Raw genomic sequence first — 12,799 nt, forward strand, 5'->3', positions numbered from 1 at the left:
AACATATTGAATATAAGAAACATAAGCCAGAGCAGAGTTTTAACATGAGCAGCAGGCCCTCCATCCAGACCACCTGGAGAACATGTACCTGGGACCTGTCCTTGAGGCCCAGGCAGGCAGCTCAGTATGAGGAGGAGTTTGGCACATAACCGTCAACTCTGATAACCCAAGAATGGAGGAGGTGGAGAAGCAGAGGACAGAGACCTCCTAGAGTACAAGTGACAGCAGATAAACTGCGGAGAGGGCTGGAAAGCTGACTCTGGCCAAAGCTCACCCTGATGTTTCACTGTCCCTGGAGGCAGCAGGAAGCCCTGGAGTTAGTTCTGGGTTGGGCGTGGTTCTGGGGTGGGCATGGGTACTCCCCATGCCTTCACTGGAGCCTCCTGCCCGCTCCATAGAGCTGGTCGTTCCTGGCACTGACCCGGGCAAGATGCCTGAATGGGCTAGGCTGAAGAGGCTCAGAAGCCAGGGTGATAGCAAGGAGTTTGCTGGTGTAGAGTTTCCTAGGCAGCCCTGGAGGGAAAGGGACGCCAGGCAGCAGCAGTAGTTCCTGTAGGAGAAACAGGCTTTGAACCAACATAGCCGCATCAGGAGATGGAATCTCCGGCTTGGTCACGTATGTAGCCTCCTAACGACAGAAATGGAAGCATCTCTCAAATACGAGTTGCTCCATCTTCTCAGGCTGAGACCCAGACGTCATCGTGTGGGTTCATAGCACCTCGAGAGGTGGACACAGTCGGTTTGCGGGGTCTAAACTAGGTGACAAGCCTGCAACTCGGCCTCCCCACCGAACAGGGCCGCGGGTGCACGGCCCCAGGCCGCCTGAGATCAGGAACCAGGCTCCGACAAATGACGCGTGGCCCCGCGTCCATACGCCAGGACTGCTTGGTCCATCCAGAAACTTGAGATTTAGGCCCGACCACCCGGAGTTCGGGAGGTAGAAAAGGACCGGAGTGAAGGGCGGCTAGCTGGGGGTGCCCCAAGCAAGCCAACGGGAAGGCAAAGCAGCGGCGGTGCTGGGGTCGTCCCCCCCACCACCACCACCCCAGCGCGCCCCGCTGGCCGGGCCCGGCGGGAGCTGGCCAGGGGCTCCCGCGGAGGGGGATTAGGTCTGATCCGATTAGGACCGGGCCGTCGGGTTAGCCCCACGTCGCCCCACCCCAGGCCCGGGCCTCCGACCCCCGCCCGCCGCCGCCCCTTCCCACACCGGCGCCCCCGGCCCCCCGAGCCCCGCCCCGAGCCTGCGGGGCATCTGCCGCGACGTTCCGCCCCGTGTCCGCGTGCGGGGCTCCGGGGTCAGGAGCGCAGGCGGAGGCGGAGCGCGGCCCCGCCGGCTCTCGTGCACCTGTGGCCCAGTGCCCGCCGTCCGCGCCCCAGGCGGGGGTCGCCGTCTCCGCCGGCGTCAGCGCTACGTGCGGCGGCGGCGGCGGCGGCCGGGGGGGGGGGGGGCGGTGCCGAGCGTGGCGGGCGGGAGGCGGTGCGGGGACGGCGGCAGCAGCATGCGGCGGCGCGCGCTGCCCACCGCGGGCTGAGGGGCCGCAGCGCGGGCGGGGCGCGGGCGAGCGAGGCGCAGCGCCGGGCGGACCGCGCAGCGCACCGCGGCGGGGCCGCGCCATGGGCCCGGGCCGGGGGCCGCCGCCGCTGCCGCTGCCGCTGCTGCTGCTGCTGGGGGCCGCGCGGGTCCTCGCGGCGGGCGCCGTGTCCGGTAAGTGCTGGCTGGGGCCGGAGCTCCGCAGCCCTTGCTCCCTCCGGCACCGCGCCGGTGCCTCAGGCCCGGGGTCCGCGAGCTGCGAAAGGGGGCGGGGCACCGCCTATCCTCGGGCGGCCGTGGCGGGGTCGTGGGAAGGCAGGACGTCCCGGGGGGGCGGCTAGGGAGTGGGGCGCTTGGCCCAGGCCTGGTGGGGGCTGGGGAAGGGTCTGGGATTGGGATGGAACTGGGGTCCCGGGTGGGGCGGGGCCTGAGGGGGCGGGGCCTGAGGGTGAGACTTCGAGCGGAATCTGGAAATGGGGCGGGGCCTATAGGTGGGCGGGCTGCTGGTGGGGGGATTGAGGATGAGGGCTGAGGGTTAGGTTGGGGAGGGGCCCAGAGGTAGGGTGGAGTCTGACCCTGAGTTGAGGGCGGGGCCTGGTGGGCAAGGCCGGAGGGTGAGACTCCTGGATGGACCAGAGTTGGGATGTCCTGGCTCAGCCTGTCAGACTGTGGGTCCTGTTGCTGGCTGGCCTAGGGGAAGACTGGTTAGGGTACCTTTCCCAGGCTTGAGGGTGGGTCCAGGGTGGGGCTTTAAGTGGGGCGTGGCCTTGATTCTGGGCCTCTCCAGGCTGGTTGGGTAACGGCTCCACATGCTTGACCCTGACGCCCCTCGCTTTCCCGCCCACAGCACGTGAGATGGGCAGCGCAGCCGAGGCTGAAGAGCTGGCAAAGAGCGGCCTGGCATGGGAGCCGCATGCCAACGACACACGGGAGGTGGGCCTTCCAGCTGCTGGGGACGATGATCAATTGTGGAGGGCGCCAGGCGGCGACCTGGGCCCTGTGCCCCCCGGGGCCGAGTTCGGGCCTGAGGAGGCGCCCAAGGCCTCAGCTGCGGTCACCCGCACTGTCTGGCTGGAGGCTGAGGATGCAGGCCTTGGCGGGGTGACTGCAGAGGCGGGCAGTGGCGACACCCAGGCCTTGCCAGCCACGCTCCTGGCTCCCGACGACACCCTGGAGCAGTCAACGATACCCCCCAGCCCCCCTGAGGCCACTGAAGCTGGGGCACCGCCTTTGCCCACCACAGCCCACCAGCCGAGCCCACGCCCCAAACTCCCCAAGGAGAGCCCCATGGAGGTCTGGCTGAACCTGGGCAGCAGCACCCCCGATCCACAAGAGCCAGGGCCCACTGACCCCATTCCAGGCACCCTAGAGCCCCAGCCAGCCTCAGAAATCATCGACATCGACTACTTCGAAGGACTGGATGGTGATGGTCGAGATGCAGACCTGGGGAGCTTCCCAGGGTCACCAGGAACCTCAGAGCACCACCCGGACCCTGAGGGGGAGACCCCTTCCTGGAGCCTGCTTGACTTGTACGATGACTTCACCCCCTTTGATGAGTCGGATTTCTACCCCACCACGTCCTTCTATGACGACTTGGAGGAAGACGAGGAGGAAGAGGAGGATGACAAGGATGCAGTGGGAGTCGGAGACCTGGAAGATGAAAATGACCTGCACACGGAGAAGCCCGGCGCAGGGCCAGGAGCAGGCCAGCCCACCAGTCAGTGGCATGCCGTCCCTCCGCAGCACACCCTGGGGATGGTCCCTGGCAGCAGTATTGCTGTCAGGCCCCGCCCAGGAGAGCCAGGCAGGGACCTGGCCTCCAGTGAAAATGGCACCGAGTGTCGCAGCGGCTTTGTGCGCCATAACGGCTCCTGCCGATCTGTGTGCGACCTCTTCCCCAGCTACTGTCACAATGGCGGCCAGTGCTACCTAGTGGAGAACATAGGGGCCTTCTGCAGGTAAGGTGATCAGGCAGCTGCAGCTGCAGGTGCAGGCAGGGCAGGCTCAGGTTCAGGAGACAAGAAAGAGCTGCTCAGGCTTCTGCTGCAGAATGGCTTGACTTTGGGTGATGGCTTTTTTCTCTCTACCTTAATCGATGTTTGTCTTCCTTGGAATACCAAGTGCGTGATTCTCTCAGAGACTCAGTTTAGAATATCCCAGAGGACGTTGTTTGTAGCCTTCCACCCACACCTCACCAGTGCTCACCTGTCACCTCATTCTTGGGAACTGCCCTACGGGGAGTCATGTACCAGCTCATATCTCACTGCCGGGGTGGGAGTGAGCTGGGTGGTTCTTCACAGGCCCTAGAAGTGGGGTAGAGTGCTCACACTCTGCTGGGGCTTTTTCTGTTCATCCTAGGAGGAACATTTCTATTATCTGGGAGTTTCTCTTAAGTGTCATTCTTGAGGCTTCTTCTTTGTTCTTTTTGGAGGTGTATGAAGAATCCGGTTTCTCAGAGCTTGATGTTCTGGTAGAGTAGCATAGAAAGCAGTGAATGCTGAGCCTTTGGCATCGAAGTTTAAGCTACATTTTGTGAAGTCCTTTTCTATCCATGACACAAGGGTCACTCAGATAAGCTATGACCACAGGGTCCAGCCATTGCCAGAGGAGGTTCTGTGGTTAAGAAATGGTGGTGGTGAGGCCTTGAAGTGGTGAAGGGCTACCGGACACATGAGGGAACCTGGGTTGTGCCCTTCAGACTTCAGTTGGGGAGCTCTAGCGATGATTTCAACCCAGGAGCTGTGGAATTTCTGTGCAGAATCATCTTTCATTCTGATAGCACTTGGAGTTTTCACCTTCAAAGTGAACTCCCCATCGAGTCACAGAATCTGGAGCCCTTGCGGCCTCTGGGGAGCTGTGAAAATTCCCAGAACCTCCCAGAGCGCTGAGGGAATTCCTGAGCAGAGAGTAAGGGTGCTCTTCTCACTAAGCCACATGGCTGCTGAGCACGGTCTCCAGTGCCTCGCTGCCCCGGTGGGGCTTCTGCACATGTCCACCCCAGCTCCCCTAGCTCAGCCTCATCCAAGGATCACACCGGGCTCTGCTGCCAGCAGCCTCCTCCGGCTGTGCACAGCCAGACCTGGCCGCGCCTGGAAAACTGTTTTTGCATTCCACTCACAGGAGACTGCTGAGCCTTTAGTTGCAGACTGCAGTGCGCCTTTGTCTCTGTCACCCGGACCCTCTGCGGGAAATGATCAGAGCTGAGGCAGAACTTCCCTAGGACACTGGGTTGAGGGCCCCACTTCGAGGGCTCTGCATTCCCTGGCAACCTCACAGAGATGGAACCCCCATGACGGCAGAGGTTCTGTTCGAAACTGAAGAATCCCCTCTAGCCGTCTCCCCAGCCATCTGAACATGGAGTAGATAGCTCTGTGCCATGAGTTCCCCACTTCTTGGCCCCTTTCTCTTGTCTGTCATTCACCCTGAGGTTCATGTCCTCCCTCCTTTGCCTGCCTCTGTATCCTTCCACATCTTTCCTCTTTGAAGCAGCCTGGTTCCCATGGAAACAGCAATGTCATTGGAAGAGTTGGAGCCTGGGAATGTCCCCAAGGGCAGGAGAAAGTCACTCAACAAAAGGACTAAAACCTACCCAAATGGTTGATTCTCACTATGTTTGCCTGATAGTTCTCACAGCCATAGGAAGCTTTAGGGGGACAACTTTGGGGCACACAGGGACAGGAGACTTTGTATCCATCTTCGCATTTGTCCTTGCCTATCAGTCTGAATTTTTCAGTGTCTGCTCAGCCACGTGATCTAGATGGGATGCACAGGAACAAGATAGGTTTTCATTCATGGGGCAGGCTGGTACTTCGTAGCCATCGCTGGTGTTTGTCCTACAGCTCATCTCTCTTCACCCAGAGCCAGAGCAGGCAGAAGACCAGGATGCCTCTGCCCACCTTGGCCACTTAACCATCATGTAATTTAGATTCACTCACTTCCCCTGGGCCTTGGTCCCCTCCTTTCTATCACGGAACTCCAAGCTGCCCGGTCCACCTCATGGGGTGGCCGTAGAGATGGGGCAGAGCGCCAACTCCGAGGTCTTACAGACTGGGGTGTTGCAGATCCTCTGGGGTCCCGGGAGCAGGTGAGAGAAGAGTGCCAGGCTGAGCAAGGGGCCAGGCCCTGGCTGCAGCTGCCCCATCGCCTCGGTGCCCCCTGTTGCTGCTGCAGGTGCAACACGCAGGACTACATCTGGCACAAGGGCATGCGCTGCGAGTCCATCATCACCGACTTCCAGGTCATGTGCGTGGCCGTGGGCTCAGCGGCGCTCGTGCTCCTCCTGCTCTTCATGATGACCGTGTTCTTCGCCAAGAAGCTCTATCTGCTCAAGACGGAGAACACCAAGCTGCGGAGGACCAAGTGAGTCTATGCCGCCACTGCCCTGGGCAGAGGGTGCTGACCCCTGACCTGGATGTTGTCACCAGGGTTCCTGGCACCCGCTCTCCATCCCTAGCTGGAGGTGCTCTAGTTCGTGCTAGCTATTTGCCCGAGGTGATCCATCCCTACACAGAATATGCTCACCAGGAGCATTCCCAGCACCCTGCCTGGGAGTTGAGAGAAAGACATAGAAAAGGCAGCCAGCCAGCAAACACTTCCTACCCTGGCCCCAAGTCACTTGCTGCCCTTAGTCTGCCCACCTTGCCTGGCTGCACCCTTTGCCCTGGTCTCCGACAGCCAGTGGCCACTGTGAGGCTTTCACCCACAAGTCAGTGCGGTCTAACCCCACCCTGAAACCTGTTGTTGCTCTACACTAGCTCTTCCTCAGTGGATGCTAAGGAGAGAGGGTTTAGGATCACACTGCATCGTTTTTTAAAATCTGCTCAACCACTGGTCCAAACATAAATATTAGGAATTTAAGAAAATCCTCACGGTACGGTAGCACACACTTGTAATCCCAGCACTCTGGGAGGCTGAGACTGAACCCGTTTCAAAATTTTAAAAAGGGCTGGGGATGTAGCTCAGTGAGGAAGTCCTGAGTTCACTCCCCAGTTACCTCAAAAAAGGGAGGGAGGGAAAAAGGAAGGAAGACCTCTTTACCTCTCCTGAGTAGATTTTGGGGTCGGTGGTGGGGTGTCAGTTCACCTCCCCTGCTGCGGCATTCAGGGCCACGTGGGGCTCTGCAGCTTTTTTCAGCTCTCTTTCAGAGTGGTGCTTGCGTTTGCACACGAGTGTCAACATTCATTTACCATTAGTCCCGGCCTTGAACACTCAAGTGTGACCTTGTGCACTGTGATAGAATCATCCTTACCACCACTAAGCAAAATAAAGACCTTTCCAAAATGCCATGGGAGTCGCAAAAGGAAGAGATTGGAGCTCAGTTTCTTTAGGCCCCAGGAGACAGTTTAAGCAGATGGGGCTCTGCTTCCCCTTCAGCACGTTGCCCCATGACCCCTCTAGCCCAAGATCCTCTCCAAGGAACTGGTCAGAAGGGCTTTCCCTGGGACGGGGACAAAACGCCATCTGTTGTTCCTCGCCGGGTGGGCTCTGGCGCTATGCAGACGCGTTGGGCTTCTCTCTCCATTGTGCCTGTGCACCGAGGCGGGGGCTAACTGCACTCGGTCACCCAGAGAGGCACAGCCAGGACCTTGGCCCCTTGCACCTGCAGAGGGGTGGGGGCCACCCCACTCAGGGCAGCTGCAGAGGAGGGTGGGGAGCAGAGCCAGGCCTTCCTCCCCCATGGCTCCATTTCATGGCTCCAGTGATGTCCACGCACTCAGTGCAGTACAGAGGCTGTTGCAGTTTATTGATTCTGAGACACATATTTTTCCTCACATGTTAGCATCTTTGAAATTGGATTGCATCTTATGATCACTGGCATCTTATAATCACTGTCGGCCAGATGGTAGTCTTGATGTAGTTGTAATTGCCTGGCATGCACAAATGTGGTCATAGCTGTTCATATCATTGTCAGTTCTTTATCTAATAAAGTCCACATGAGCCACTTAAGTGTCTAATAGAAAGCTGAGGTGATAAGAAAGTATTGGATCATGGTTTAGGTGGCAGAAGTGTTTTCCTAACGCTATACCAAATAATGGTTCATCTTATTCCAACCTGTGGCATGTGGAGGAGAGCAGGAGCTGACCCCCGAAGCCCTGCTACCATTGTTACATTTTGCCATGATCATTTCACTTACGTTCTCCCTGCCCTCTCCTTTCCTACAGCAAATTCCGGACCCCATCTGAGCTCCACAATGATAACTTCTCCCTCTCCACCATTGCGGAGGGCTCTCACCCAAATGTAAGGAAACTTTGCGACACTCCCCGTATCTCCTCCCCCCATGCCCGTGCCTTGGCTCACTATGATAACGTTGTTTGTCAGGTAACTGTCTTCTTCGCCTCTCCCCTTACTATGCATGCCGTGGGCCTCCTCCCAGGCCCGTGCTCTGTATGGGGCGCAGCCTCCGGGGGGCATTGGAGGTCGGCAGAGGGCCGTGAAGGAGGGAGAGGGGGCGGCAAAGGTGGACATAGGTGCTGGGTGGCGTGGCCCTTCTTTGACAACCAAGGTTACAGGGAGTAGAGATGTTTTCCAAGCATGACTCAGGATGTTTAGCTTCATCTATACTTTCAAATTCTGATTATTGTCATTTGCTTTCCACACGAAGAACGAGGTTCTGTTTTCACTGCTAAGAAATTTCCCGATGGCTATTAGAGCAAGTAGTGGTTGCTCTTTGGAATAGTTGGGAAAACCTTGATGCTCTTGAAGTGCCTCACAGGTGGCAGACGGAGACATATCTGGTCAGGCCCTGGGTGCACAGAGCACCGTTGGACCACAAGCCCAGGAACAGTTCTCTCTGGAGGAAGGGCTTGTGTGTATCAGCTGACACCCAGTAAAAGGTCCCAGTAGACTGTTTTCTGAAGACATTGCTTAGGCTCAGACAATGCTGGCCCAGACTGACCGTGAAGTACTGGATAACTGGGAGAGAATTTGGAAAATAAAGTGGAAACCAGCTAACCCCCAAATCATGTTATATCCAATCCAAGAATCCTGCACATTCTGCAGGTGCCATACCTCCAGGTAAATGCGTTATTACAACGTAAGAGAACTAGGCAACTCCGGACTGAGCAGTAGAGTTGAGACAGAAACTTTGAAGTCATGGGCGATAGAGTGTGAGAGGTCACTGGGGTCTCAGCCACTCGAGCAGTGCAGGAACTTCCTGGGTGACAGAGACGTTCTCTATCTGTGCTGCTCACTGCAGCTGCTAACGTCTTTGATGCAAAGGTTAGAACACAAATGATTTCCTTGGTATGCACAGGATATCTGTAAGTTCAAGATGTGCTTAATAACCAAGGAAAGAAGATGTCTGAAGACATTAAGGTTGACACTGAGGTACCTGAGGCATGGGATGTGGGCACCTGGAGGGCGGGATGGAGTCTCCTCGCTCCCTTTGTGTGCTGGGCCCCCTGCCCCTTGTCCACAGTAAGTGCTCCTGCACGACCAGTGCCAGGGTCCCTCGGAACACGCTGGCACCACAACCACAGACTCCTTTCCCCTTCACGTGGGGATGGAGAGGAGACAGCTTCTCCCTGAGGGATTCCTGATGGGGACAGAGCCAGCTCTGTGCAGTGTGGCGTCTCTGACCACAAAAGCGCCCCCAAGGCTGAGTTCACAGCAAAGCAGGGTGCTCGGCGCTCGGACCCTGCCTGAGCGGAGCGGGTTGGTTGGCCAGGCTGTGCTGGCCTCCTGGCTCTGCCTGCATCCAGAGCCTCATTTCCTTCCCTGGCTTGTCCCTGGGAGCCTCAGCCTCTCTGTAAAGCACTGTGGGGCAAAGGGGTGACTGTGCTGCCCTGCAGGAGTGCTGGGGTTTTTGCATCCTCTCTGACCCTCACTACCCAGGTACAGGCCAGCTTTAGTCAGAGCCAGGGTCCTGCGGCATGGCTGATGACAGTTGCCACTTAGGCTGGGAAAGTGGGTCGGTGGTAGAGGACTTGCCTAGCAAGTCCCTGGGTTCAACCCTCAGTCCTACAGTACAACAAAAGGAAAAAGACAGTTGCCACTTTGTGGCGAGGCAAAGCCTGCTCGGCTCCCGACCATCATACCAACCAAGTCCGAGTGACTCCGGAGCAGAGCCCGGGTCTCCAGAGCTGGGCCTGCAGCCTCACTTCCCCCGCCGCTCCTGCACCTGCTCCAACACCCAGATTCCTTGTTGGTGTTGCTGCCCCTGAACATTCTGGGGAGTTCTGTTTATCCTAAAGGATAGGTAAAGTAGATTGGCGAGTCATCCCCTACCCTGTTGAAATGCTCTCTCCAGCCATGCTCAAAACACAGGTGTCCAGGCCACACCCTGCCTGCCCCCCCCACTCCTCCTTTGCTGGGTTTTTTTTTTTTGGTACCAGAGATCGAACTCGGTACCTTGCACTTGCAAGGCAGGAGGAGGAATCACTGAGCTAAATCTCTGGCCCCCTGCTCCTCCTTTGGCCCTGATGGCAGTGGCACTGTCACCAGTGGACCCAGCCCAGGCCTATGTGAGTCTTGTGAGGAACCATCAGGAGCCAGGAGGGTGAGGGGCAGCTGGGCCCACTCGGGGTCCCCTTATCAGTGAAGTCACCTGAACCCGCAGGGACTACAGTGACTGCCCAGCCTGCACCACGCCATGCCCCTCATGAGAAGTGACTGACGTGATCATCCTGCGAGCTGACAGGCTGACCAGGAGTCAGGTTTACCCCAAGAACTTGAGGGCATCCATTTATGCTTCCCCCCACTGGAAACTTTCTCACTGCAGACTCTTGAGCTAAAGTCCCTGCCCCCTCTGAAAGAGTTCACACCTGGACCCCGGAGCCCAGGCTGAGCCCTAGTCTCCCTGGGGCTGGAGGGTGCCCACGTTGCCAAGTGGACACTGGTGACAGGTACGCGGCAGATCCCAGGACTTAGGCCAGATGTCAGCCCCACTCCCTGGTGACTGGCACATCTGCCTCGACAAAGGCAGAGGCCCCTTCCTCCTGCTGTGGGGCCGGTACCCTGAGGAGGTACTGGGGCTGGCTTCGTCTGCTGAGAGCCCTCACTGCTGCCTCTGAGAGGCACTTACCTTGGTACTTGGGACCTTGCACTTGCGGGGCAGGCCATGGAACCACTGAGCTAAATCCCTGGCCCTTTTCTCCTTTTTTAAAACTATGCTTCTTGTAGCCAGTTAGAAAAACCTAGCTGGGTGTGGTGGCACATGCCTGTAATCCCAGCACTTGGGAGGCTGAGGCAGCAGGATTACCTCGAGTTTCAGGGCGTCTGGACTTCATAGTGAATTGAAGGCCAGACTGCACTACACAGCTAGACCCTGTCTCAAAAAATAGAAAAGTTGGGGCAGGGATTTAGTTCAGTGCTTCTGCTGCCTGCCCCGCAAGCACAAGGTCCCAAGTTCGATACCCGGTACCAAAAACAAAACAAAACGAACAGAAAAGCTTGGGATGATGATTCGCTTGCTCTACCTATTGTCTCCGTTTCCCTCCCCAACTTTTCTCCTCTTCTAGGATGATTCCAGTGCTCCCCACAAAATCCAGGAAGTTCTCAAGTCCTGCCTGAAAGAGGAGGAGCCCTTTAACATTCAGAACTCCATGTCGCCCAAGCTGGAGGGTGGCAAAGGGGACCAGGCTGACGTGGACGTGAACTGCCTTCAGAATAACTTAACCTAAAGCCAAGCAGGAAGAGGCAGTGGGGGTGGGGGGCAGGGAAGACACATTCTCTCCTCTTGTACAGAGTATATTTCTTGTAACCATTTGTTAAACTCTTTTTCCTTTTCTGATCTCATGGCATGCTTTGATGTGTTTTGTACAGGAGGGAAAAAGACACAAAATAAGCAAAGAAACAGAATTGCATATGTTGGGTTTGTCTGTGCTGTCTGTACATTGCTTTTGCTGCTGTGATTTCTAAACCTACACTATTATTCAACTGACTTTTTTTTTTGTACTTTGACCCACCTTTTTTTGGAATACCAGTAAAAACAAAGTTCTTGAAATAAAACTTTTTAAAAAGCTTCCATTTTTCTTAATGTCTTCTGTCCACGCCTTACCCCATTCTTGTCTGCCAGGGCGGAACGTGTGGCTTCAGTGATATGCATTTGAACACATGTGCCCAAGGCCTCGGAGCAGTCTGTGTGTCAGCTACAATGGCCAGATGCTGTAGGCAGCCCTGGTTCAGGAGGCTCAGGAGGCCGGAGTCCAACATCAGCACCAAGTTGGCTTGCAAGCGGCTGCCTTTTCCTGGTGTCCTCGAGTGGCCTTCTCTCTGCATCTGTGGAAAGATGGAAATCGCTGATGGCTCTTCTTGTTCTTCTAAAGACTCTAATCCTGTGCCATCAGCCTCCTTCCTGATCGTGTTATTTAATCTTACCTGGAGCCAGTTACAATCATTTTGGAGGTTAAGGCTTCAATTTTTGAATGTGTGTGAGGGGCTACAATTCAGGCCTTTTCAGTCTGTCTCACCTATAAGAATACTCCTGCAGGGCCGGGATTTAGCTCAGTGGTTCCGCCGCCTGCCTTGCAAGCGTAAGGACCCAAGTTCGATCCCCGGTACCAAAAAAAAAAAAAAAAAGGATGCTACTGCTGACTCACCACAGTGGCACACACTTGTAGTCCCATCACTTGAGAGGCTGAGGCAGGAGAATCTTGAGTTTGGGGCCAACTGTAAGGGCATGAGGGGTGGTCTTCAGCCTCCTCCCCTGTCTTTCCCAGGCTGCTCTCTTTCTCCTCTGCAGAAAGAGGAAGAGGAGTCGAAAATGGTGCAACGGAAAAGTAAGTTTTTTTGCAGAAGAAAGAGGTACAAAGCCACTTCGAGGAGTGGGAGTCCCAGTGCTGAGTGACCACTGAACTCCAGGGAAACTGCGGGAAGGTGACTGATCCTGGCGCTGTGGCCTTGGGTGGATCCGTACACTAATAAACTCAGGGAGGAAAGTGGTTCAGAGTGGGTCGCTGAGGATGACCCGGAAGAAGATTCCAACTTCCCAGGCTCCTCCCTTCTCGCTGGCTGCTCGTTGGCCGCCATGATGTGACCGGCTGTGTCTGCAGCGGGTCTTTCTGCCGTGCTGCTCCTGTGTTGGAACCTCCTGACCGTCGACTGAAATTTCTGAAACCGAACCAAAATGAACTCCTCCTTTAGGTTGCGGGTGTCTGGAAAGTGACTAGCATGCTCTGTCTCAAAAAGGCTGAGAATTTGCTCAGTGTGGAGACCCTGGTTCAATCCCAAGTACTGGAGGGGAAAAGATTTTTTAAAAATAAGTAGTTTACCTGAGAAACAGACCTAAATAATTATAATGCATTGTGTCAGGATTTAACGATTTACGGG

General features: G+C 56.4%; 1 protein-coding gene across 4 annotated transcripts; it reads left to right on the plus strand.

Annotated features, from left to right (window-relative positions):
• The first annotated feature begins 455 nt into the window (after positions 1-455).
• Cspg5 (chondroitin sulfate proteoglycan 5) lies at positions 456-11,495 on the plus strand. Of its 4 annotated transcripts, none has more exons than XM_004834970.4 (5): positions 456-616; positions 2,379-3,489; positions 5,702-5,890; positions 7,693-7,849; positions 10,990-11,495. In XM_004834970.4, the coding sequence occupies exons 1-5, from the start codon at positions 595-597 to the stop codon at positions 11,149-11,151; spliced, it is 1,641 nt and encodes a 546-aa protein (XP_004835027.2). In that variant the 5' UTR covers positions 456-594; the 3' UTR covers positions 11,152-11,495. The 4 variants fall into 4 exon arrangements, with proteins under 4 accessions (XP_004835027.2, XP_004835028.2, XP_087043214.1 ...); XM_004834971.4 differs by having other exon boundaries at positions 462-616; positions 7,693-7,768; XM_087187088.1 differs by lacking the exon at positions 456-616 and adding an exon at positions 1,600-1,705.
• The last annotated feature ends 1,304 nt before the right edge of the window (positions 11,496-12,799 follow it).

Source organism: Heterocephalus glaber, unplaced genomic scaffold, assembly GCF_053883595.1.
Source record: "Heterocephalus glaber isolate CG9 unplaced genomic scaffold, H.glaber_assembly_v1.0 deba00001504, whole genome shotgun sequence".
Classification (NCBI taxonomy): domain Eukaryota; kingdom Metazoa; phylum Chordata; class Mammalia; order Rodentia; family Bathyergidae; genus Heterocephalus; species Heterocephalus glaber.

Excerpts from the sequence above, each read along its gene's own strand:
- Cspg5 (XM_087187088.1), top strand. The coding sequence starts at position 1,615 with ATGGGCCCGGGCCGGGGGCCGCCGCCGCTGCCGCTGCCGCTGCTGCTG. Across the intron at positions 1,706-2,378 it reads CGCGGCGGGCGCCGTGTCCG|CACGTGAGATGGGCAGCGCA; the intron begins GTAAGTGCTGGC and ends TCCCGCCCACAG. Across the intron at positions 5,891-7,692 it reads ACCAAGCTGCGGAGGACCAA|CAAATTCCGGACCCCATCTG; the intron begins GTGAGTCTATGC and ends CCTTTCCTACAG.